Source organism: Geotrypetes seraphini, chromosome 6 (assembly GCF_902459505.1).
Source record: "Geotrypetes seraphini chromosome 6, aGeoSer1.1, whole genome shotgun sequence".
Lineage (NCBI taxonomy): Eukaryota > Metazoa > Chordata > Amphibia > Gymnophiona > Dermophiidae > Geotrypetes > Geotrypetes seraphini.
In genome coordinates this window covers 7,319,242-7,346,588 of record NC_047089.1, presented here as the reverse complement: position 1 = coordinate 7,346,588, position 27,347 = coordinate 7,319,242, and the positions used below count along the sequence as shown (strand labels likewise).

Here is a 27,347-nt window from a genome sequence, read left to right as displayed (position 1 = left end):
CAGAACCCCAACGAGTAGCAAGCAGGGTTCCGGAATCCCAAAGCATAGCAACATTCCATGCTACCGATCCAGGGCAAGCAGTGGCCAGGAGATGTCCGATGAAGTTACAGGGAAATACTTTTTAAATCAATCGGAGGAAATATTTTTTCACTCAGAGAATAGTTAAGCTCTGGAACGCGTTGCCAGAGGATGTGGTAAGAGTGGTTAATGTAGCTGGTTTTAAGAAAGGTTTGGACAAGTTCCTGGAGGAAAAGTCCATAGTGTGCTATTGAAAGAGACATAGGGGAAACCACTGCTTGCCCTGAATCGTTGCCATGGAATGTGGCTACTATTTGGAGTTTTGCCAGGTGCTAGTGATATAACATAACAAATTCACTTATATATTGCAGTAACCTCTCAGTTCACTGCGGTTAAGAAAAATGAAGAGACTGGACGAGCACAGTGTATTATAATCACATTCAGACAAATTTATCAAATAAGGAGGTCTTTGGCATTTTTCTAAAAGAAAGATAGAAGTTGGAGTTTGTTATCAGGACAGAAAAGGGTTTATCCCATGATTCAGCTGGAAAAATCTTTTGTATATGAAACCTTTTACAGTAGGACATGTAAAATAATTGAAAAGGCCAAGAAAAGTGTTTTCTGTCACTAAATTTAAAGTGATCAATAATATACCCCCCCCTGCTTATCAAAGCCACGCTAGCGTTCTTTTGCCGGCCATCGCACTAACAGCTCCGATGCTCATAAAATTCCTATGAGCATCTCAGCTGTTACCGCTACGGATGGCGCTAAAAACAGGAGGGATGGAGGCATAGACACTGGAGCCCTGAGTTTTCTTTAAGGTGGACTCCACCAGGAGAGATTCATGGGGCAATTGAGGCTTGTCAAACCCTGGAATGGGAATGACCCGATACAAGCTATCCAATTTGCGAGGGGCCCCAGGGACAGTGAGGGGGTTCTCCCAGTTCTTATAAAAAGTTTCCCGTAGGATGTCATGTACGGGTAACTTGAGGAATTCCTTGGGAGGTTGCTCAAAGTCTAGGGCATCGAGAAAAGCCTGTGACTTTTTAGAGTCGGACTCTAAGGGAATGGAAAGAGCAGCAGACATCTCCCTGAGGAATTTGGTGAACGAGGACTGTTCAGGTTTTGAAACGGTATCAGTCACTGAAGGTTCCTCGTCCGTGGAGGAAGCGTCTTCCTCGGTACCGTGTGGGGATTCTTCCCATAAGTCAGGGTCCCTAATGTCGGGGTGCGCATGGCGGGACATCGGTGTGGAGGGCTCGGCATGGCGGGTTTTGGAGAGAGACTTGCCAGAGCGGACCGAGGCGGTACCAGGTGAGAAAGACCGGTGCCATACCCGGTACCGAGAAGGATCGGCATCAGAGCGGGTCTGTACCGTAGGTTGAGAAAGATGTGGCTCAGCCGAGAGGACCGGCATGGAAGTGTTGAGCGGTACCGAGGGGGTCGACACCGATGGAATGGTGCGAGGCTCGGACCGGTCCTGTACCGGAAGGTGCGGTGCCAGTAACGCCGGTAACAGTTGTTGGAGTTGTTGCTGCAGCTGCTCCTGTAACTGGGTTTGGAGTATGGCCGCAATGCGGTCGTCCAGGGGGGGCACCGGTACCGCTTTTTTCTTTTTCGGTACCATAGGTGCCGCTCTACGCTCCGGCGATGAGGAGGCCGATGACGAGGCACTCACCGATATCGGAGCGGAGCGTTTGCGGGGTCGATGCGGTGCCGGGTTTGCCGGTGTCGCAACCGTGGCAGGAGGCCGCTCAAGGGAATTGGAAGGCTTCTTAGCCGGCTTACCTGGGGCCAGCGACCCCGAAGAAGGATCCGGTGGAGTCGAAGTAGTCGGTGTCGACTTTTGCGGTGCCGTCGACGTTGCGGCAGATTCCATGGCCAATCCGGTACCGAATAGAATATTTTGCTGGATCTGCCTATTTTTTAATGTGCGCTTTTTAAGTGTAGCACAGCGGGTGCAGGAGTCCGCCCGATGCTCTGGACCCAAGCACTGCAGGCACCAATTGTGCGGGTCGGTAAGAGAGATCGGGCGTGCACACCGCTGGCACTTCTTAAAGCCCAGTTGAGGGGGCATGAAGGGAAACACGGCCTCCGCAAAATCAAAGCCGGAGGCCTGTATGAAGGCAACAGGCCCCGCTGGGGCCGGCTCTACAAAATAAAGAAAACTCGATGAGTTGTTTTTTTTTTTTTTTGTAAAAAGAAAATCAACGGGATCCGAAAGGAAAAAAACCGAAAAAAATACGCGAGCGGGAAGGCAGAACTAAGTTTTCAACAGCCGTTGAAACACATGCGACTTCTTCGCTCCGCGGAAACGAAGAAACTGGGGACCACGCACTCCTCCGTCGGGCGGAAAGGCACTCGCGCATGCGCGGTGCGGCCAACTAAAACTTTCTAGTTAAAAGTGTCCGTACTGATGTAGGCCTACCTCGGGAATGAGACCTCGAACGCTATATACCGGTTTCAATAAGTATATATTTATTTAGCCAATCAATAACAGCTTACAGGAATAAATCATTTAGCATATAGCGTAACAGAAGGTGATCTCTAGGCCTAGAGGTCCTCTGATGTCTGTTCTGACCTCTCCCTTCTAAAGGCCTGGTTTTTATACATTTCTTAGTGGCCAACACCACGTTGGTTTACATCACATGATACATCCTTATTGGTTATTTACTTATGCATTACTGCCTAACTACATTCATTTATTGGCTATTCTCAACTACGTCATGTTATATGTTCACCCTGTTTTCCGTAAAACCTACCTTTTTCCCCGAAATGCCTGTTTCCTCACCATATTAGTATTTCCGAGCACAAGCCCCCCTCCCAACTTTAAACATCTCTGATACTTTCTATTAGATGATTTTTCTTATGAATTCTTTCTTCTGAGAATTCTGTCTTCTGACCATGGTCTGTTTATCTGTTTATGGTATCTGGCTGGGTGGGCCTTGGTGTAAAACCACAGCTAACCCACAACCTCAGGACCTGTTGCTTTTTCTCTAGTTTTACTTCTACAGTAGCTAATTGAACTCATAAAACAGCGTATTTCTCCATCTTTGCATGCTCTTTAGTCAATGGTGAAATATCTTTCCACAGTTAATCTACTGTTTCTATCATCTGCAGAGATAGATAAGGTAGATGTCAGTTGCAGGGGGTGAAGGCAGTTTTTCTGTAAAGAGAAAAGTGATCTTTGTCTTTTTCCCATCCCCCTTCACCTGGCTTGCTAATGTCAGGACTTACAGGGATGTATCCAGAGCTTCCATGCTTTATCCTCTCTCATCCCCTCTTCAAAGCCCCTCCAGGTGGCTTTGACCCCTGTTCATTCGGTGAGGAGTTAGATTGTGTCAGAAATTGTACATTATGGGCCCAGGGCTATGTGCTAGGAATCACCCATGGTAAAGGAAAGAGACTACGCTACTGAGGACAGAGCAGTATAACATGTCGCAGTGTACTTATTGCTTATAATACTAGGCTAAGCAGTCAATGATTCAGATATTGTGCGAAGCAGAAATTATATGGGCATTTAAGCTTCAAATAAGATTATCAAAAATGTTGTGTATGGGTCTGTGTAGGGGTCTCTATTTCAACATTTGGGATAGTTCGGGCAACCAGGCATCTGCAGGGGTTCATAATTTAACCTGATACATTTTAATATATTCTCTCTTTATGGCTTCATCCTGTTATGAGCATACTACATCCAAAAGGGATGGCGGGATAAATTAACAAGTTAGATTATTTCCATGCTCTTCCAAAACAGCTGGGATTGGTGCAGACCAGTGTTCCCGCTAAGCTGCGTTGGCCTGCGCTCACGCACAAAATATTATATCGCAGCGCACAAGTTTCTCTTCACAGCGCACACACGCGTCGCAAAGGTAAGGGGAGGCTATAACAGCTCCTGCAGCTCTGCACTTCCCCACAATTGCCATGCTTCGGTTCCTCTTCTTCCTTCCTTCCTCCCCCCCCGCGGGACCCTGCGGCACCATCAACTCTTACTCCCTCTAATGTCGGCCCTGCAGCTCCAGACTTCCTCGCACCTTCTCCCCTCCCCCTTTGGATCGCTATTATTTTAAATGTTATAGCCGCAGAGCTGTATCCATCAGTGGAGATGTCTAACCTCGGCCTGCCCCGGAACTCTTACTGCAACAGTGACTTCCTGTTCCTGCCTAGACGGGCGGCTGCTGCAGTAAGAGTTCCGGGGCAGGCCGAGGTTAGACATCTCCACTGATGGATACAGCTCTGCGGCTATAACATTTAAAATAATAGCGATCCAAAGGGGGAGGGGAGAAGGTGCGAGGAAGTCTGGAGCTGCAGGGCCGACATTAGAGGGAGTAAGAGTTGATGGTGCCGCAGGGTCCCGCGGGGGGGGGGGGGAGGAAGGAAGGAAGAAGAGGAACCGAAGCATGGCAATTGTGGGGAAGTGCAGAGCTGCAGGGAAGAGTGTTGCGGTACCCAGCTGGAGGGAGAAGGAAGATGAGGGAGGGAATTAAAGGAGATGCCAGGGCTTGGAGCATAGGAGGAAGGTATGCCAGTCTAAGGGAAAAGGAAGGGGGAGATGTGAGAGCATGGAGGGGGAACGAAAGATGGAAGAAAAGGAAAGGAGAGAGATGCCAGAGAATCAGGGAAGGGGAGATACCAGACTATGAGGAGAGGTGTGGGAGAGGGAAGGCGAGGAGAGAGATGCCAGACCAATGGGGTGAAAGGAGAGATGGAAGGGGGAGGCATACAGTTTCTGGAAGGGGCATAGAAGGAGAGAAGATGCCATATAGGGGAAGAGAGACGGCAGACAGTGGATGGAAGGAAGAGAGTTACAAGAAGATGAGGAAAGGAGAAACCACAGAAGACAAAGGTAGAAAAAAATTTCTATTTATTTATTGCTTTAGGAGACATGTGTCACTGTTTCTGTGAAGCATTGTATGCAGAGTCCAGCTTCTTGCTGGTTCAATTTAACCTTTGTCTATGTATTTTTATTTTATCCCCCCTTTTACAAAACTGTGAAGCGTTTTTAGCACCAGCCTTGGTGGTAGCAGCTCTGATGCTCAGAATTTTATGAGCATCAGAGCTGTTACCTCCGTAGCTAAAATCCACACTACAGTTTTGTAAAAGAGGGAGGGGTTAGTTTGTGATTACATATTCCTTACTAGGCGAAGGTGTTTTCTGTGTTCTGTGTGTTTTCTGTTAGGATTGACGGTGTAGGATTGATCTGTGCTGGTCTGGCTTGTTTAGTTTTACAATGGGTGTATTGATGTACTGCTCACTGCAATATGTAAGATGCTGCCTTTTCCTAGGTACTCATGTGTGACGTGTGGTTTGTTACTAAAAATCATGTTTTTCTTACAGATGGGGGGGGTGCCAAAAAATGATGGGCCCCGGATGTTACATATGCTAGGTACGCCACTGTATGTAAAGATACCAGAAAGCTGGCGTAGCAAAAACTTCTAAGTTTTGAGTATTTAACCCTCCCACAATCTCACGGGCACTCGTTTCAAGTTTATTGAGATTTTGATTTAAACGCAATATCAAATATTTTCAATGCGTATAACAAAAATAAATTTGGGGAAATAAATAAAACCATTTGAACCAGTGTTCCCGCTAAGCTGCGCTGGCGCACAAAATATTACATCGCAGCGCACACGTTTCTCGTCACAGCGCACAATCGGAAGAGGCGTACGGCAGATGGCAGGGCGGCGAGAGGAGAATCGGGCGAGTTGGCTCATAACTTGCTGGCGCCCGATATTTTTGGCTCACGGTGAAAAAAGTTTGCTCACAACACCCGCCCGCTTAGAGGGAACACTGGTGCAGACTTGGTTGGGTCCAGACGCCAGGGGTGAAAGTCCAGGTAACCACATCAAATCTTACGTCATCATCCTTCAGCTGGGCTCATCACTTCTTCTTCACTGCAGTTCTCCTCAGCTTAGCAGCAAGAAAGGGAATGGAAAGAATCCAACTGGAGGGGAAAATAAGTAGGGAGCTATTGTGGGAGTCAAAACAGGATGAAAATGCATAAAGTCACAATCAAGAAAAACACATGAATCTTGCAATAGGGCTGTTAGAAATAATTATCAACACATGAAAATATATATATGTACTAATACTGCATGAGTCCATAAAAGAGTTAAAGTGCAAATTAATAAGTCCATAATTAAAGCTGTAAAAGTTCAAGGTCATCCCGTCTTTGGTAGCAACAGTCAGGAAGTCTTTGCTGGTAAGTCTAGGCACTTATCCAGTTTCTTCTCCGGTAGCAAGATCCTTCCGTTAGGGCTCATCCGTCATCGGGGTTTCATACGGCCGAAAATCTTTCTTCCAGCGATGATATTTCAAATAGCATTAGTCCATAATTATGCAAATAAGTCATTAATAGACATTAAAAGGATGTAAACACGGATTCTCATGTAGCATACAGCTTCCTCTGATAGGCAATTGTCTTTGTGAAGTGATCCACAATTAATAAGGCAGAAATATCTGTACTGTATATATCATCTAACTTGTTTCCAACAATACCTGAGCAATATTACTAACAGGATAAGTACAGCGTTAAAAGATGACATACAAAAGAAAACAAAAACTTATCTGCTTTAATTCAGATAGGCTAAGGTCTAATATATGTATTACTGAATTATATTTGTCAGCCTAAGGGAGTTATAGTTACAATGGCATATGACGTTCAAAGGACAGGAGTAATATGCTAAACATAAATATGAATTAGCAAAGAGTCAAACCCAAGCAAAAGGATGGCTAAGATATAGCCTTAAACATATTAACACATAGGTTATATTGAAACATACTAAAATAAAGATGATAAACCCTAAAAATTAAAATAAAATAGGATTTATGGGAGAAATGTCCTTCCCATGGGATTCTATTAAATCATGGGTTCAATTTTGTTTCTTTCACTAATATTCTGAATGTCAATCAGCAAAAAGACCTAAACTACAGTATTTTGAATTCCAATCAATAGGACTGGATATTTCCTTCACCAACTTATTAGAAAAGTTCTTAAATCAGATATTTCTGTGTGTGTCAGAGAATATGTAAGAAAAAGAAGAAGTAACATTTCTTTTACAAGTTCCAAGAAAAGGCAGAGAGAGAAAGACTGCTAGAAGTTTGTTTTTTTTTCCGAAACTGTTATGATAAGTAAAGGAACAATAGTTCCCTATTGCATAGGGTTCTTATGATCCGCTTCTATCCCAAATGGTAATATTAATTAATGTTGTGCTAACATACCGAAGTGAGAATAACTTCTGCTTTTTATTTCTTAAGCCCTAAGCCAAGTTTTTGAGTGTTTCAACATGTTAACCCATTAAAGGTTGTTCACTTCTTGTTAGGAAAATTATTTGTCTAGCTTTAAGCTGTTTGGGTTTTTTCCCTTAATGTAATATATTATGAGCTAAACAACTATGACTTTGCTAGATTTCCATTTACGAGTACTCAATATAAGTAGCAATATAAAAGGGGAACTATTGTTCCTTTACTTATCATAACAGTTTCGGAAAAAAAACAAACTTCTAGCAGTCTTTCTCTCTCTGCCTTTTCTTGGAACTTGTAAAAGAAATGTTACTTCTTCTTTTTCTTACATATTCTCTGACACACACAGAAATATCTGATTTAAGAACTTTTCTAATAAGTTGGTGAAGGAAATATCCAGTCCTATTGATTGGAATTCAAAATACTGTAGTTTAGGTCTTTTTGCTGATTGACATTCAGAATATTAGTGAAAGAAACAAAATTGAACCCATGATTTGATAGAATCCCATGGGAAGGACATTTCTCCCATAAATCCTATTTTATTTTAATTTTTAGGGTTTATCATCTTTATTTTAGTATGTTTCAATATAACCTATGTGTTAATATGTTTAAGGCTATATCTTAGCCATCCTTTTGCTTGGGTTTGACTCTTTGCTAATTCATATTTATGTTTAGCATATTACTCCTGTCCTTTGAACGTCATATGCCATTGTAACTATAACTCCCTTAGGCTGACAAATATAATTCAGTAATACATATATTAGACCTTAGCCTATCTGAATTAAAGCAGATAAGTTTTTGTTTTCTTTTGTATGTCATCTTTTAACGCTGTACTTATCCTGTTAGTAATATTGCTCAGGTATTGTTGGAAACAAGTTAGATGATATATACAGTACAGATATTTCTGCCTTATTAATTGTGGATCACTTCACAAAGACAATTGCCTATCAGAGGAAGCTGTATGCTACATGAGAATCCGTGTTTACATCCTTTTAATGTCTATTAATGACTTATTTGCATAATTATGGACTAATGCTATTTGAAATATCATCGCTGGAAGAAAGATTTTCGGCCGTATGAAACCCCGATGACGGATGAGCCCTAACGGAAGGATCTTGCTACCGGAGAAGAAACTGGATAAGTGCCTAGACTTACCAGCAAAGACTTCCTGACTGTTGCTACCAAAGACGGGATGACCTTGAACTTTTACAGCTTTAATTATGGACTTATTAATTTGCACTTTAACTCTTTTATGGACTCATGCAGTATTAGTACATATATATATTTTCATGTGTTGATAATTATTTCTAACAGCCCTATTGCAAGATTCATGTGTTTTTCTTGATTGTGACTTTATGCATTTTCATCCTGTTTTGACTCCCACAATAGCTCCCTACTTATTTTCCCCTCCAGTTGGATTCTTTCCATTCCCTTTCTTGCTGCTAAGCTGAGGAGAACTGCAGTGAAGAAGAAGTGATGAGCCCAGCTGAAGGATGATGACGTAAGATTTGATGTGGTTACCTGGACTTTCACCCCTGGCGTCTGGACCCAGCCAAGTCTGCACCAATCCCAGCTGTTTTGGAAGAGCATGGAAATAATCTAACTTGTTAATTTATCCCGCCATCCCTTTTGGATGTAGTATGCTCATAACAGGATGAAGCCATAAAGAGAGAATATATTAAAATGTATCAGGTTAAATTATGAACCCCTGCAGATGCCTGGTTGCCCGAACTATCCCAAATGTTGAAATAGAGACCCCTACACAGACCCATACACAACATTTTTGATAATCTTATTTGAAGCTTAAATGCCCATATAATTTCTGCTTCGCACAATATCTGAATCATTGACTGCTTAGCCTAGTATTATAAGCAATAAGTACACTGCGACATGTTATACTGCTCTGTCCTCAGTAGCGTAGTCTCTTTCCTTTACCATGGGTGATTCCTAGCACATAGCCCTGGGCCCATAATGTACAATTTCTGACACAATCTAACTCCTCACCGAATGAACAGGGGTCAAAGCCACCTGGAGGGGCTTTGAAGAGGGGATGAGAGAGGATAAAGCATGGAAGCTCTGGATACATCCCTGTAAGTCCTGACATTAGCAAGCCAGGTGAAGGGGGATGGGAAAAAGACAAAGATCACTTTTCTCTTTACAGAAAAACTGCCTTCACCCCCTGCAACTGACATCTACCTTATCTATCTCTGCAGATGATAGAAACAGTAGATTAACTGTGGAAAGATATTTCACCATTGACTAAAGAGCATGCAAAGATGGAGAAATACGCTGTTTTATGAGTTCAATTAGCTACTGTAGAAGTAAAACTAGAGAAAAAGCAACAGGTCCTGAGGTTGTGGGTTAGCTGTGGTTTTACACCAAGGCCCACCCAGCCAGATACCATAAACAGATAAACAGACCATGGTCAGAAGACAGAATTCTCAGAAGAAAGAATTCATAAGAAAAATCATCTAATAGAAAGTATCAGAGATGTTTAAAGTTGGGAGGGGGGCTTGTGCTCGGAAATACTAATATGGTGAGGAAACAGGCATTTCGGGGAAAAAGGTAGGTTTTACGGAAAACAGGGTGAACATATAACATGACGTAGTTGAGAATAGCCAATAAATGAATGTAGTTAGGCAGTAATGCATAAGTAAATAACCAATAAGGATGTATCATGTGATGTAAACCAACGTGGTGTTGGCCACTAAGAAATGTATAAAAACCAGGCCTTTAGAAGGGAGAGGTCAGAACAGACATCAGAGGACCTCTAGGCCTAGAGATCACCTTCTGTTACGCTATATGCTAAATGATTTATTCCTGTAAGCTGTTATTGATTGGCTAAATAAATATATACTTATTGAAACCGGTATATAGCGTTCGAGGTCTCATTACCGAGGTAGGCCTGGACAGCTGCCTACATCAGTACCGGGGCTCCGTCGGTGACGTCACCCATGCGTTAAGAATATGCTGCCTGCTTGTCCTGGGATAAAAGTTAAATCTTTAAGGAAACATTTTGCAGATCACAGACTTGATGCCAGAAGAGTTGGCACTTTAGGGACTCATCTACGCATCCCTTGTTGTTGTTGGGGGGGGGGGGGCTATGAGCTCTGCTGGAAGTGGGGAAAACCGCCCAGCCCGAGTCCTAAAGTTTCCGCATCACAATGTGGTATGCGGAGGCTGAATCACGTGACTGTCTTTCCCCTTTGGCCCCGGAAAAAAGCAAAATCTAGACTCCATTTAAACAGGCAGCAATTACAAGAAGGTCCCCAAGTAAGAAGAATTTATCGCCAGAAGGGCAGTATCACACCCACCTGCGCCGAGGAAAGAAAAGCGCGCTATGAAAGGGGCTGAACACTCTTCCTCCTCCTCCTCCTCACGGAAACTACACTTCTCCCTCCGTATCCGCTGTTTCAGCAGTTGCGGTTTTCAATTATTCGTGTTTTTTTAGCTTGCTTGCTGGCTCCCCCCCCTCCCCCCCAAGTTTCGTCAGCTTGCATAGAGAAATCGTCGAGTCCAAGCGTTTACAGAGAAAAATCGCTGGTGCCCGACACTTTCTTCGCCATGTTTTGCCTCTCCTTCGGAAACAGGCCAGGTCTCCCACCGTGTCATTCGCGGTTTCACCCTATTCACGAGGGTTTTTAATAGAAAAACCGCGAATAATATGAAAAAGTTATTTGTGGTTTTTCTGTATTCGCGGGTCTGTTAATCCCCTGTCACAGCGAATACGGAGGGAGGAAGTGTAGACAATAAATTAGCACTAGGGTTTTAAACACACAGCGGTATCATTCGCATGTGTTATTTGACCTCAGTTCCCACTTTATGCAAGAGGACCTGGTTACTCATGGCTTGCATTAACAGTCTTATAGCATGTGGAAATACACACTAGTACCAGTATCATCGCTTTTTGGGTCTCCCTCTTATGAAAAGAGGAGAAAGAGGAGAGATATCTACGTTAAAGCTACAGGTCACGTGATGGGTTTGTGTAGCTCTGATGTGCGTTTTCTACTTTCTAAGCTCTTGAAAGCACAGCTGAAGCATAGTGCTTCCTAAGACGTCAGGGCCTGGTTCATTACTCCCCATCTACAATCCTTATTTGAGCTCTGGTAAGCATTTTTTTTTTTTTTAAACTAGCAGAAATTATCTCCTAGTCTCCCTTCTACAAATCATCTGCTTTGGAAATGGGACCATCAGCAAAGTGTGTGAAAAGCTTTCTAGAACTTAAGTGGAATAGGATAAAACAGGGGCTCCGGGGGGTTGGGGTGGGGGGGGACGACACATTATTTCTTCATCTTCCCCCCTCCCCTGTACATTCACATACCCTATTTATTTATTTATTCAGTTTTCTATACTATTCTCCCAGGGGAGCTCAGATTTACCTGAATTTATTCAGGTCCTCAAGCATTTTTTTCCGTCTGTCCTGGTGGGCTCACAATGGGGGGATTAAGTGAACATACCTTTGCTGGGAGGGATGCTGAGGCCCTGCCAGCCAAAGAAATACAGTCCCCTTCTCCTTGCATTGCTTTTGTAATGGCAAAGTCGGGGGGTGGGGGGGGTGTCCCCAACTGCCGACTGAAGGACTCCCCAAGCATGCTCAGTTCTTGCGTGAACCGAGTGTGTGTGAGAAGTTCTGGCATCAGTGACTAGCTGCTGATTTCTGCATTAAAGAAGCAGTGCAAGGAGCCAAGCCACCAGCCATTTAAGGGGGCGGTGGATTTCTGGAGGCGGCCCGAGTCCAAAGGTGGGGGGGGGGGGAAGGCCCTTCTGTGGCTATGCCACTAGAATAAACTCTCTCTCATGCTTCACTGGTTTCCTTGGTGCCTTTACAAACACTGAAGCAAGAAGGGCTAACCGCAAATTTTGATCTTTTTTTAAACTCACCTTGCTCTTTAATTTACCTGCACGACACCTACCTCATCTTACACACCCCTTCCTCCTTCCTCCACACACCTCATCACATAACTGTCTTTCTACCCCTCCCCAGTTCTAATGGACGTTGCCTCGCTGACCTTACAGCAACTTCCACCGTCTTGAACTATAAAGCTATGACCGAATATAAATAAAGCCATTATTATTATGATAGCAAGATTTAAGGATTTAACACGGCTCCAATATATTTGATTTTTGGTAGGTAGATAAGACCTGTTTACAAGGTCTGTGTATTCTAGGCCAGTGGTTCCCAAACCTGTCCTGGAAGACCACCAGGCCAGTTGGGTTTTGGACCTAATGAATATGCGTGGAGCTGATTTGCATGCCTGGCACCTCCATTATATGCAGATCTCTCTCATGCATATTCATTAGCTATCCTGAAAACCCAACTGGCCTGGTGGTCCTCCAGGACAGGGTTGGGAACCACTGCTCTAGGCCTCTGTCTCACTCAGGGGCTGGTAGGTGTGATAGTGCTGCCTTCCTCCAGTGGCCCTCATTAATTCCCCGAATTGATTAGCCATCACTCACAGCAAGTGGATCAGCAGCAAAAGCAGCCACACTGTTCCTCATCTCATTCTCACTGCCCCGCAGCGGGATGAGAGAGAGGTTACCCAACCTGGAGTCCTGAGGCGCCCGTGCTGCCTTCACCTTCGAGGCCTCAGAAGGCCACACGTTTCCACCATTCTAAGGGGAGAGAAACAAAGGATGAGCAACATCTGGGAAAGGCCCAGCATCTGGTATTCCTTTTCTAGTGGAAAAGCACTGCGGGCCCGATATTGAGACCACAGGAGGCAGTCCGGCTACCTTCTGTGGTCTGTGGCGATGCCAGATATTCAATGCTGGGACCAAATCCAGCCACCAGCATTGAGTATCCAAATCAAAGTTCACTTCTAGGGACTTAGCCGGCCCAAGGTTGTATTCATTGGCTGGTTGGCTAAGGCCTAGCGGCCAAAGACAGACCTGCCTTTTAGGCGGGTCTATCTGGCTGTGTGCTTTAGTTGGCCAGTTGATAAATATAGGCAATAACCAGCTATGTCATCAACCAATCTGGTGAACTGGATAGTCAATGGGAGATAGGCGGCTATCTCCCGTTAAATATCAGCAAATAGCTGGTTAAGTGGTAATTAGCCATCTGGAAGCTGTTCCCAACATCGGTTGGTATGGTCTACAATCCCTCCAGACTGGTTGAAGTCATGCCCATGTTACCTCAAAATTGGTTTAGCTAAAATGGCTCTCTCTTGAACAATGCTCCAGCCCTGCCAGGAAACCCCTTGAACTGTCCTCCAAAACCATTTTAGGGAATACATGGTACGGATCATTTTGCTGGTTGTTGGGTGAGCAGCGCCAGCAGCGTAACTGGTCCTGAAGAGAGATACTTGAAGCTCCCATCGCACTGGGCCCAGCCAAAGGTATCTGATTGGCCATAGGGGCCCCTCAAGACTCTACCCCCGATCATAGTCCGTTTTCCCTTCCTTTCCTCCCCTACTCCCTCCATAGTCCAGAATTTCATCTTTCTCTCCCTAACCTCCCAAGTGGCCAGCATCTCATCTCCCCTTCCTACCCCATCCCCCATTGTCTAGCATTTTCCCTTTCCTTCTCTTCCACTCCACTCCCTAATCATACAGCATCTCCCTTTCTCTAGCCCAGCCCCCCCCCCCCCCTTCAGTAGCCAGCATCTCCCTTCTTCAACCCCTCAGCATCTACTCTTCTTTCAACCCACCCAGGTAGCCAGCATTTCATCTCCCCTTCCCTATGTCCAACACCTCTCCTTTCTTCTCTTCCCCTTTCTGGGCCTTCTGCTGCTGCAACCCTTCACCCCCAACTCCCAAATTCTGCCACCCCTTGAAACTTGTGGGCTGGGAAACAGCCCCATCTACTGACAGCTGAGCTGAACTGCACCTTGGTATTTAAATTCTCAGCCTCCCAAGTAAGTCCGGTCCTCCCCTCCTCCACCTGTACCATCTGTCTTGACCAAAGGAGAAAGAGTAATACAAACCTCTCCCATAATCCCCTCTCACTACCCACCTTCCGCATTCCCTGCGCACCTGCAAAACATGCATTCCCTGTACCTGTACAAAGAGAAATGTGGCAAGCCAGTCCCTCATCTCCATCTGAGTATCACAGCAAAAGTACCTGCAGAGAAGAGAGAAGGAAAAGCTAGGCTCAGAGAAAGATCTGTGGAGTCGGATGAAGGAGGGGCAGATATGCAGACCAATTATTCACCGTCTCCTGTCTGGCCAACTGAAAATTCAGCTTGACTGTTGTAGCACTATCCAGTTCGTGCTGGGATGGTGCCAGGTGTCCAGACGAGGTTAAGGCAGCAAAAAGACTGTAATAACTTTATCCAGGTAGAGGTCAGAATATCGCTGATATGAAGATAATGTCCAGCGGCTGGTCATAACCTCAATATCCAGGTCAAATTCAACATGTGATGGTCAGTACTTTTAAATTTACTCATTGTCACACGAAATGTGCTCAATGAGCCTTCTCAGCCATCGGCAGAAAAGACCCTAACCCCCGGATTCTCTAACCGGCGTCCATGTCAGCGGCTGCCCTAAAAGCGGCTGATGATCGCATGCCAATCATGCGACAGCGCTGGTTAGAGAATCAGGACTGATTCACGCAATGATAGGTGGCTGAAATGTAGGCCGGAAAACCCTGGCCTACATTTCAGCCGCCTATCTTTGCCGGAGTATCCTGAAAACTAGACCGCAGCTTACCATAAGCTGATTAGAGCAGGGGAATTTCCCCCCATCCATCACCTGAGCTGGCAGGACTTCCTTTTTTTTGTTTTTTTTTTACCTAGTGTCTCGGTTGGTCTGTATGTCTGTTGGTCTTAACTATTGTTTTAAAATTTTTTAAGCATTATGTTAAAATAATTTTTTTAGTTTTTGTTTTTTTTTTCTCTGTTATAACTCGCTTAGTAAAAATTAAATTAAGCGAGTCATCAAATTAAAATAAAACTTGAAGCTGTGGTTTTGGGGAGTCCTGCCAGCTCAGCTGATTGGAGATTTCCCTGCCGTGATCGACTGATGGTAGCTGCGGTCTAGTTTCAGGATCCCCCGGCAAAGATAGATGGCTGAAATGTATTTTCTTCTTACTAATCTGCACCATGTAATCACAGGCCGCTCTGTGACCTCTTCTCCATCTGTATGTTGGAATCGTTGATTGTACAGCTATTCTTCACTGTGAACCGCCTAGAAGTCGCAAGATTATGGCGGTATAGAAAAAATAAAGTTATTATTATTATTAAGGATACCCTGAAAGCTTGACCTGTTTGCAATACTTGAGGCCTGAACTTTTGCATCCCTTGGTTAGATATCCTTCAGGGGCTGAGAAAGAACCAAGTATAACTTTAGTCCCAAGTGGATTTCTGATAAATTAATAATAACAACTTTATTTTGTATACCGCAGTACCACAAACAGTTCAGAGCGGTTTACAGTGTAAGAGACTGTACATTTACAGCGAAGATACAATGAGGACTGTACATATTCAGTAAAGGTGTTTATACAGCGAAGAACTCAATCAAGTACTTCCATCCTGTAATTGACACTGGTTGTTTTTCTTGACATTCACTATATACATATATGGCGAGGATGCAGGGTGGTGAATGTCAAGAAAAGCAACCAGTGTCAATTACAGGATGGAAGTACTTGATTGAGGGGTAGAATTTGGTTATTTGGTGATGGGGGGGTTCAAGAAATTAGACTGCCTGGACTTTGAAGTATAGGCTCTTCTTCTCCCATAACCCATTTCCCTGTTTGTACATTTATTTCAATTACTGAAGACCTCGGCAGGCTTGTGGGATCGAGGTAGGGTTACCAGATTAACTGTTGGGAAAACCTGGATACCCCCCCCCCTTAGACTCACCTCCCCAGGCCCGCCCAGTTTCACCCACCCCGCCCCGTCATACCCCAGTCCCGCCCACAATCCCATCCTATCCCCACCCCCCCTGCTGCCTGCTCTCGTTGGGCAGGAGGGGCCCGACGGCAATTTGATAGAAGCTTTTCAAAATCTGGACAAAGTGTCGGGTTTTGAAAAGCTGTCTGGACCCCTGGACACGTGCTGAAAAGGAGGACATGTTCGGGGGAATCCGTGCGTCGGGGTAACCCTAGATCACCAAATGTAGCAGCTTATACCAGGGGAAAGGGATTCCACGTTCCGACTTTGCCCTTTTTTGGTCCTGCTCCTTACCATGGATGCTTTTCATTCTTCTCATTTGTGGAGATCATCGTAAATCCCCAGCTGGACAGAAAGAGAGAGGAGAGTTAGATTTTACAGGTTGCTTTTTAGATCCTTTCAGTCGTTTGCCTGCCATTCGGCTGTTATCACAGCAACCCACAGGCATCTCATGGTTGCCATGACAAAACGGTGAGTCTTAATCACTGAATCTCCGCTTTCTTTGGCTTTGCCCTTTATTCTCTACGGGGCCATCTGGCATTTCAGCCCGGGGAATGTTATTACAGTCTGGGCAGCCAGTTAAGAAATGCATACTTATTCAGGCTGCCGCGTTTCCCACCAGGACATGCCATTAGCCATAGAAGAGGAGAATGCGGTGGCTTTCAGCAGGTTTTTCTTTCATCGGGTTTCTCTGCAAATTCCTTCCTGCACACCTACTAAGCAAGCTTGACCTGCAAGCCAGCTGCTACACAGATCTCCCTGACCTCTCCCGCCAACGCACCTCGTGCTGCTTTCAAACCGCTCTTCAGCGCACGCCAAGATGGTCGCAAAAAGGTCGCTTTGCGCTTTCAAACCAGTCCTGAGACGCGTTTCCAAGCTCACGGTCAGCTGAATAATGGTTCGTTAGCAGAGGCTTAGTAAGGGGGGGGGGGAGGGTGACACTCCACCATCTCTCTGCCTCCCCCGCTCCTCTCCTTGCCACTTGTGCGCGCCCCTTGCCTTCCCCTGCGCCTGCGTCGGCATCGGCGCTCTCTCTGACGTCGACTCCGGGACCGGCGCCTAGGACGTGACGTCGGAGGGCGAGCCGACACCGACGTGGGCACGCTACTCGCGCCGGAGAAGTTATAAAGGGACGGCAAAGGGGGCACGAGCGGGGGAGGGTCGCCACCGCCCCAGGCGCCGCACACCCTTACTAAGCCACTGTTCTTTAGCCTCAGAAATTGTCATGTGCACTCAGCGTGCTCCCTTAAGAATTCACGCGCACAAGGTTCATTAGCATGCGGCCACGAAGCAAAATTAGCACCGTGAGCCCTTACCGCCACCTTTTCTGTAGGTCCTGATTCTATCATGGTGCCGCTCAGCACAGCTCTCACTCAACCGCTAGGCGCCGTTTATGGAATCTGCCTAGAGGCGCCTAAGTGAAGGTTTTCCTGGCCTAATTTATTAGCACCTAACACAAACACCTAAGTCATACTGTGCCTGTCCCCCGCCCCTAACCACACCCACTTTTCAGGTAGATGTCATGAGGTGCCACAAGGCATTGGCGTCGTTCATAATTTTTCTCGTGTCGCTCACTAAAATACGCAGTGGGAGCGACTAGAATTGAGCGCAGGCGGAGGTGAGAGGAAGCAGCGGCGGCGGCTCAGGCCAAGCGCCGGCGCGGCACCGCGAAAGGGGACAGAAGCGGCGCGAGTCCGGCGCTTGTCGTTCTCCTCGGGCGACGCCGTGCCTGCGCATCCTCCTCGGAGCCTTGTTTTTTACATCTGCCACTCCGCACCGCCGCCTGAAATGTTTTTTGAAGCTTTGGTCTGCCCTGCTCGCCTTAGTGTATTTTAAGTTGAAAGATGCAGCGGCGGCTCCTCTCAAGATCCCCGACTGCATCGGACTTCCGACGCAGGTGGGGATCGTGAGAGGAGCCGCTGCCACGTCTTTCAGCTTAAAAATACACTAAGGCAAGGCAAGGAGCAGAGCAGACCGAAGAACAGCATGAGCATACCAGTAAGGCTGGGGACTCGCGCATGCGCACTCTTGCGGCCATGGACCTACACCTCACAGAACACGCAGATAGGAGTGTGCATGCACGCCTGCTCATAAATTTGTGGCGTATGTAACTTGTCGCTCATGCGACATTTTTTTTTGCACACACCTCATCAATCCTTAGAGGGAACGTTGGTAGGTGCTGCTCCGAGTTCCACGCAGAACTCTTAATTGCTTTTTTGGGGGGGTTCTTAATGAGATTTTAATGGCATGGTGGGGACACTTAGGGCTAGATTCACTAACCTGCCCGATTCGTGACCGATCCAGGCAGATCCAATGAATTCTGCAATCAATAATATTCTAATGGGGGCGATCGGAGGAACGCCCCCATCCGCCGACACAGATCGCTAGTGTGTGATCCTGACGCATGCGCAGACCATCTGCTTTCCCTGTAGATGGTCTGCGCATGCATTTGGTGTTCGTTTTAGCTGGGGGGGAGGGGTTTAACAGGCCCCGACTCTCCTACTCTGGAAGGGGGGATCCCCGGCGGCAGGCTGCTCATAAAAGTTACAAAAGACGTTTAAAGCAGGCAATGGACTCTCCTGCTCTCTGCCGCCCTTCCCCGCAGTGCAGCCCCGCTTTAAAACCACGAGCTCGCACTGCGGGGAAGGGCGGCAGAGAGAAGGAGAGTCGGGGCGGCAAGAGCAGGGCTCAGCTGGAAGAGCAAACAGTGTGGTTTGACTTAGTGCTAGATTCACAAAGCAAACCGATCGGTTTGCGACCCCTTTGCGACCAGTTTTCCTTCCGGCTCGATTCACTAACCTCTCCAACGATCCGCTTCCAATCCGTGCATGCAAATGAGGGGAAACGCATGCAAAGTAGACGAGGATGCGATTCACCAAAGGAATTTCGGGCTGGCCAATCAACCCAAGAAGCCACTGCTGGGGACCAGTCGAAAACGTCTTTCCGACTCTCCAGCTCCATTGAAGCCCTGCTCTCTGCCCCATTCTCTGCACGCCCTGCTCTCTGCTGCCCCAAATCTCTCCTGCCTGCTGCCCCGATGCTCGACCCCCATCTCTTCTGCCTGCTCTGCCCCGAATCGCCGCCCTGATCGTCCCCGGATTTCTCCTGCCTGCTGCCCCAAATCTCTCCTGCCCTTCCCTGCACTGCGAGCCCCTGGTTTTAACCCGTGGGTTTAAAGCTCGCTGGGCTACAAAAGTTAAAAAAAAGTTAAAACAAAAAAATATAAAAAACTCGCAGCTCACACTAGCGATCCGTGTAGGCCAGATGAAGGCATTCCTCCGAGCGCCCTCGTTTGAATGTTTCCAAGTTGTGAATTCGGTGGGCCTGATAGGGTCGGCCACAGATCGCCCAGGAAAAACGGGCACCTACCGAGTTTTTAATTGTTTTTTGATGGCACTTTCAATTAATAGTGACAATTAAGCCAATTAAGAAAGTTAAGTTAGGCACCCAGGCTGGCTAAGCGTGCCAATCCTGGCACCTAAGATTAGGCGCCCTTTATAGAATCAGGACCTCTGTGCTTATCCCGGGGCCCTCTGAGCGCTCTGTCTGGTCGTGAAACATCTATCTCGCCTAATGCAAAAGTTCTCACCAGGTTGGAGGGCAGAGTTTCTTTTTAATTCCCAGATACACCTTCAGATTTTTGACTGCCCACTCTCGCTCAGGCCGGTGGCTCTGAAAAAAAAAACAAACAAAAGGTTTAACCTACATTACAGCAGGAACGTGGACGGGATTGTGGTTACAATCCAGAGAAACAAGGGAAAGAAACCCCACGCCAGGTAAACCACAACAAAGATACTAGTGGGGGAGGGGACTGCACACTCGGCCTTAGAAACGGTGAAGTTTATGAAATGTAGTCAAAAATTAAAACATGTCAGTATAGAGGCCATTTCCTTTGTTTTTGGACCCAGGATAATGATTAGGCAGGAAGGATTGTGATCTGGTAGCAAAAGACCCAATCTGAGGGTGTTTTTACTCAAAAAAATGATAGTATCTGGCTCTGTTTATTGACTATTAGGAAAGGGCCGTCATTTGCGACGAATGTTGTTCGTCAATAGCAATATTTTCATATAGGGTACATTTCTATAAGTGGGTGTCATAGTTTAAGAACATAAGAAACGCCTCCACCGGATCAGACCGAGGTCCATCCAGTCCGGTGCTCCGCACACGCGGCGGCCCATTTAGGTACTCTTTTTTGGAGACCCGACTTTACCGTATCCCTCAATATGATATGCAAGAAGGTGTGCATCCAACTTGCGCTTGAATCCCAGTACAGTAGTCTCTGCCACAACCTCCTCCGGGAGTGCGTTCCAAGCACCCACCACTCACTGCGTGAAGCAGAACTTCCTGACATTTGTCCATGCTGCATGGGCTTCAAGCCTATCATACGTGCAATTTCTGATCTAGAATATTAAAGCAAGTCGGCATAGGGAGAGGAACGGCCAGTAGGAAAAAGGAGGTGTTGATGCCCCTGTATAAGACTCTGGTGAGCCCTCATTTAGAATATTGTGTGCAATTCTGGAGGCCGCACCTTCAAAAAGATATAAAAAGGATGGAGTCGGTCCAGTAAGGCTATTCTTAAGTTCTTATGTTCATTCAACAATGGACTAGAGCTCAACAGTGCATAGAGGAGCCTTTAAAATTGCTCTCCAAATCACTTAGCCAAAATCAGAAACCTTTCCCTGTTACACAAAGAACATGACAGCCCAAAAAAAGTCATAAGGCTCCTGTCTGAGGCCACTGTTTACTGGCTCTGGTTCACTGTCCGACTGTCTGTGTGCTCCAGTGTTTCCGATGTACCTGAAACTCACCTTACTAGAAAGGCACGAAGCAAAACCTTCAGGACAGATCGCACCCTGGCTCTAGGCAAAGGCTGCAGCAACCAGGATAGAGATTGACTGCCGAGGAGCTGACAAATCCAGCCACACTCACCCGCACTTCCTTGTAGAGTCGCAGGGAGTTGCTGTTTAGAATGAAGTAGCGATCGTGGAAATTCCCTGTGCTGCGCACCAACCCTCGCAGGTTCCTCTCCTCGTGAAATTTCATCATCCCGTGCTTTGCATCTTCTACTTTGCTGGCTGTGGGAGAAAGGGAATGACAGAGGGAGGGAGCAAGGGAGGGAAGGAGGACAGGAAGTGGGGTGGAATGGAGACAGAAAAGGAAATGCCAGGAAAAATGGAGGGAGATGGGAGTTAAAGACACAGAGATGGGAAAACAAGTGGAGGAAAATGAGAGAAGCATCAAAGAGCATAAGAAAACCAGACAGGAATAACAGAACGAAGGAGAGGAAGAGAAGGAAGAAAAGGAGAATTTCCCTCTGATCACTGCTCTCCAGCTGTTTACATCATATATGTTACTTTGTAACTCATTCTGAGCTCTTTTGGGAGGATGGACTAAAACAGGGGTGTCAAAGTCGCTCCTCGAGGGCCGCAATCCAGTCGGGTTTTCAAGATTTCCCCAATGAATAGGCATGAGATCTATTAGCATACAATGAAAGCAGTGCATACAAATAGATCTCATGCCTATTCATTGGGAAAATCCTGAAAACCCGACTGGATTGCAGCCCTCGAGGAGGGACTTTGACACCCCTGGACTAAAAGAACCCAGATAAATAAATAAATACAGTGGGAAATGCTACACTGGACATAATGAGGCCAAGTAAAGCCATAGACCACAAGAAAGGCACTGCCAGCTGTTTAGTCTGCAAAATTCAATAAGTGCCTCATACAAAAGGGTGGTTTATTTGTCCTTATTCATTCTTAAGATGAAGAAATCAGGTGCCCGAAATACACAAAGAGCAGATGTGCTGATATTAAAATGCTCAGCAGCAGAACATTCTGGAAAAATGATCAAAGTGTTTTTCCCTATGTTAATTGCCTTTCAGATCATTCTTTTAACCGCATTGAGAGGAAACGTTCCCAGGATATTTAGGTGGGGCAGGAAAAGTAGAATGTGTGGTTGGCATTTTCAAATACTCGAGTGTATTTTTTCAGCAATAATTGCGCATACCGTCATATGCAAGTGACTGTCCAGGCTTTGTACCTGTACTTCCACTTTGAGAATCATAGACTAACTAATAGGTAGAAAGCCTGGATGGCTTTTTTCCTAATGTAGACATTCTGAAAATATGAAATAACATGTCCGCATTTTCACTGTTTTGGAATGTCCCATGCAGATTCAGGGTCTCTCTGCTGTGCCACAGCTCCATCTAGTGGCATATCGGTGGCACTGCGCTGTGTGTCTACTCTAAAGGCAGGGATTCGTTCAGTAAAGATTTTTATTTACTAGGAAATTTAGTTTTACGAGTAGAAAAATAGTAAAACAGGATTCTTTCTTTGGACATAGGATGAGGATAAGTTCCCTTTTTTGATCATGCTGCACTGTCAGAGCGAATGAAGTTAAAAGCAGACGTGAACAATAAGCGATCGCTTTAGGGATGAGAGAGCAGGAAAGCTCATAGTAACATAATAACATAGTAGATGACGGCAGATAACGACCCGAATGGTCCATCCAGTCTGCCCAACCTGATTCAATTTAATTTTTTTAATTTTTTCTTCTCAGCTATTTCTGAGCAGGAATCCAAACCTTTACCCTGTACTGTGCTTGGGTTCCAACTGCCGAAATCTCTGTTAAGACTTACTCCAGCCCATCTACACCCTCCCAGCCATTGAAGCCCTCCCCAGCCCATCCTCCACCAAACGGCCATATACAGACACAAACCGTTCAAGTCTGCCCAGTACTGGCCTTAGTTCAATATTTAATCTTATTTTTTGATTCTAAATCTTCTGTGTTCATCCCACGCTTCTTTGAACTCAGTCACAGTTTTACTCTCCACCACCTCTCTCGGGAGCGCATTCCAGGCATCCACCACCCTCTCCGTAAAGTAGAATTTCCTAACATTGCCCCTGAATCTACCACCCCTCAACCTCAAATTATGTCCTCTGGTTTTACCATTTTCCTTTCTCAGGGCCTTCAGCTGCCTCAGTCGTTATTGAGCTGTGGGGGCCACTGCTAAGGAGATAAAGCAGCTGCCTAGGACCCCCTTAATGAGTGACAAATAGAAACTAGCTACATGACAATATCGACCAACCAAGTAAAAAGGCTTTTGAAAAAATGGGCCACAGGCCCTGCTCCCCTCTCCAACACCTGCCCAGCTCTGCCACTCCTTCTCTCTCTCATTACAGCAGCCTCTTTTTATCCCGTTGTACCCAAAGAGCTCAGAAAGGGTTACAAGTTGAACATACATAAAACATAGTTAACAGATTATGATTTGCCATAATTACAATACAGTTTACGATACAAGTTTTTTATACTAACATTATATACTAGGGGGTCTAATACCAAATATACTTAATATACAGTTTATAGGTTACAGTTTCTCACAATCATTCTTACATTGCAAGAGTCTAAGATACGTATTACGCCCCCTGCTGGCACAAGTCCCTCTACTTACCGAGGTAGATAAGCATATTCTCCATGGACAGGTTCTTCTTCACCACCAGGTAACTCCCAGTCCCCAGCGAGTGCATAAGGGGCAGGACTTTCTCCAAATAATGCAGTGGGCGTTCTGTGGTTTGGAAAGGGATGGGTGGAATAGGACAGGGAAAGACCAAAAACATATCTGTCAAAACATTAAACCAAACAAGATGCTGGAGGTCAAAGCAATCAGCTGGTCTGATTTTACAATAAGAACATAAGAATTGTCGCTGCTGGGTCAGACCAGTGGTCCATCCTGCCCAGCAGTCCACTCACGCAGCGGCCCCCAGGTCAAAGACCAGTGCTCTAAATGAGTCCAACCTTACCTGCGTACGTTCTGGTTCGTCAGGAACTAGTCTAACTTTGTCTAGAATCCCTGGAGGGTGTTTTCCCCTATAACAGCCTCCGGAAGAGCGTTCCAGCTCTCTGGGTGAAGAAAGAACTTCCTTACGTTCGTACGGAATCTATCCCCTTTCAACTTTAGAGAGTGCCCTCTCGTTCTCCCTGCCTTGGAGAGGGTGAACAGTCTGTCTTTATCTACTAAGTCTATTCCCTTCAGTATTTTGAATGTTTCGAGCATGTCTCCTCTCAGTCTCCTCTTTAAGGCTGAAGGGACGGGTTGCTGATTTGAGGGGAGGAGGGGGCCCTGTGAGGCGTGGTGACATGTTTAGATTTAGGGAGAAATTTTCCATTGTTAGAAGTGATTGAGTGTACTGAGAGGGGTTTGGGCTGGAGTAGGGCGGGATAACTTTTGGAATGCCGCAGCTAAGGCTGCTGGGAAAATGGCATGAGATGGTCCTAGGCCTTTCATTAGCTTTCTCTCTTTAGGACTAAATTGAAATGTGTATTACTGGTCTGTTTCCAGCTTACTTGCACCAATGCTCCCACCAAGCAGTTTCAAGCCGCGTGGGAGTCCACCACCGACGTTTCTGCTATAATATCATGCTTTCAGTCACGAGGGACAGTCAGTGCAGCACTTGGTTCTACTGGTCTAACGTCATGGGGCTATTTTAGAAGCACTAAGAACATAAGAATAGCCTTACTGGGTCAGACCAATGGTCCATCAAGCACAGTAGTCCGTTCTCAAGGTGTCCAATCTAGGTCACTAGTACCATGCCAAAACCCAAGGAGTAGCAATATTCCATTCTACCGATCCAGTGGCTTCCCCCATGTCTTTCTCAATAACAGACTATGGACTTTTCCTCCAGGAACTTCTCCAAACCTTTCTTAAAACCAGCTACACTATCCGCTCTTACCACACTAGTCACGGTTTAAACATGCCTCAATTGTCAATTAGACATTTTATATTGCATCTTCATTTTACAAAACCAGATTATACATATCTAAAACTGAAAAATGTGCATGTGGCAAGAGGGAGTGGTTTGGGTGTATTTTGGGCAGGACAAGGGTTGGCCATAAGAATGCTTGAGTCTTCCCCATTTCAGAAGAGGGATGTGTATTTATGGCCAAACAGTTTAACATCAGGATTTTCACATCTAGATTTCAGAAGAATGCCTATAGTGAGCAGTACTCCAGTAAAGGGACTGAGGTCACCCCCAGTGGGTCATGTCCCCTCAAAATCTTATACACTTTTTACATGGAGGAAAACTCCAGTCTGTTATTGAGAAAGACATGGGGGAAGCCACTGCTTGCCCTGGATCGGTAGCATGGAATGTTGCAACTCTTTGGGATTCTAGAATCTTGTTACTCTCTGGGATTCCGGAATCTTGCTATTCTTTGGGGATTCTGCATGGAATGTTACTACTCTTTGGGATTCTAGAATCTTGTTACTCTCTGGGACTCCGGAATCTTGCTATTCTTTAGGATTCTGAATGGAATGTTGCTACTCTTTGGGATTCTAGAATCTTGTTATTCTCTGGGACTCCGGAATCTTGCTATTCTTTAGGATTCTAAATGGAATGTTGCTACTCCTTGGGTTTTGGCCAGGTACTAGGGACCTGGATTGGCCACCGTCAGAATGGGCTACTGGGCTTGATGGACCATTGGTCTGATCCAGTAAGACTAGTCTTAGTTCTTAAGCTAATACAGAACATATCTAGAGGGCCTATAGTGCAAGCTCTGCGCTTACATCAATGGATTTCCCAAAATCACAAGAATCTCCAGTGGGATTTGAACCCTGACATCCCTGGTTCTCAGCCTGCTAATCTAGCCATTGGGCTACTCCTTCACTGCCTTTCTGCAGTACGACCAAAGTGATTTACATATTACATACAGAGACTTTCTATTTCCCAGCATAAAAGTTTTTATGTGCGAATGATACCAAAATCTGCAACAGAGTAGACACCCAGGATGGTGTGAATGACATGAAGAAAGTCCTGGCAAAGCTTGAAGAATGGTCTGAAATTTGGCAGCTAAAATTTAATGCTAAGAAATGCAAGGTCATGCGTTTGGGCTGCAAAAACCAGAGGGAATGGTTCAGTTTAGGAGGTGAAGAACTTATGTGCACGACAGAAGAGCGGGACTTGGGTGGGATTGTATGTGATGATCTTAAGGTGGCCAAAAAGGTTGAAAAGGTGACGGCAAAAGCTAGAAGGATGCTAGGTTGCATAGGGAGAGGTATGGCCAGTAGGAAAAAGGAGGTATTGATTCCCCTGAATAAGCATTTGGGGAGACCTCATTTAGAATATTGTGTACAATTCTGGAGGCCGAACCTTCAAAAAGATATAAAAAGGATGGAGTCAGTCCAGAGAAAGGCTACGAAAATGGTACGTGGCCTTCGTGATAAGGCGTATGGGGACAGACTTAAAGATCTCAATCTGTATACTTTGGAGGAAAGGCGGGAGAAGGGAGATATGATTGAGACATTTAAATACCTATGTGATGTAAAATGCGCACGAGTCGAGTCTCTTTCATTTGAAAGGAAACTCTGCAATGAGGGGCATAGGATGAAGTTAAGAGGCTCAGAAATAATCTAAGGAAATACATTTGTACAGGTAGATGCTTGGAACAGTCTCCCGGAAGAGGTGGTAGAGACAGAGACTATCTGAATTCAAGAAAGCCTGGGATAGTCATGTGGAATCTCTTAGAGAGAGGAAGAGATAATGGTTACTGCGGATGGGCAGACTGGATGGGCCATTTGGCCATCATGTTTCTTTGACTGTAGAAGTCCATCGAGCATCGGCTTCACTAGACGGGCCGCCATTTTGCACACTCCTGCTATCCTCTTTTTATTCAGGGATCCTCTGTGTCTATCCCACGCATTTTTGAATTCCATCGTTGCTTTTGCCTCTACCACCTCTCCAGAGATGGTCTGCCGGGCAACCACCACCCTCTCCATGAAAAAGTATTTCCTGATGTTTCTCCTGAGCTACTCCCCCCCCCTCCCCCCAATGCAATCTCATCTTATGTCCTCTAGTGTTACCATTATATAAGAACATAAGAAGTTGCCTCCGCTGAGGCAGACCAGAGGTCCATCTCACCCAGCGGTCCGCTCCCGCGGCAGCCCATCAGGCCTATTGCCTGAGCAGTGGTCCCTGACTATTTCTATAACCTACCTCTACTCCTATCTGTACCCCTCAATCCCTTATCAGCTGCGTGGGGTGGTGTTCCCCAGGGGAGGGGTGGAGGTCTCGTGACACCTTGGTGCATCAACTGTCATCAGATGCGAATTGTGTTGTTTCTAGTGCACTGACCTCTGCTCTGGGCAGCCGAGCCTGGCGGCCCCTTCCCACACTGTGGTGTACCGTTAGGTTTACAAAGGTGAAGAAAAGAAGAAACGGCACGCAAGAAGCTTCCAAAAGCCCTCCTCATTCTACAGAGAGAAGAA

The 27,347-nt window shown here is 45.9% G+C and overlaps 1 protein-coding gene across 6 annotated transcripts in view; it reads right to left on the bottom strand.

Annotated features, from left to right (window-relative positions):
- The window catches only part of ARAP1 (ArfGAP with RhoGAP domain, ankyrin repeat and PH domain 1), a 331,554-nt gene that overhangs the window by 7,235 nt on the left and 296,972 nt on the right, over window positions 1-27,347 (bottom strand). For 5 of the 6 annotated variants that reach the window (XM_033947923.1, XM_033947924.1, XM_033947926.1 and 2 more), the window contains 6 exons: window positions 23,538-23,651; window positions 21,017-21,162; window positions 19,677-19,759; window positions 16,382-16,432; window positions 14,256-14,319; window positions 12,715-12,870 (listed from right to left, as the gene is read on the bottom strand). In XM_033947923.1, coding sequence (XP_033803814.1) covers window positions 12,715-12,870; window positions 14,256-14,319; window positions 16,382-16,432; window positions 19,677-19,759; window positions 21,017-21,162; window positions 23,538-23,651 — 614 coding nt within the window. The remainder of the gene's footprint in view (window positions 1-12,714; window positions 12,871-14,255; window positions 14,320-16,381; window positions 16,433-19,676; window positions 19,760-21,016; window positions 21,163-23,537; window positions 23,652-27,347) is intronic. The other variant, XM_033947925.1, reaches the window with a different exon arrangement.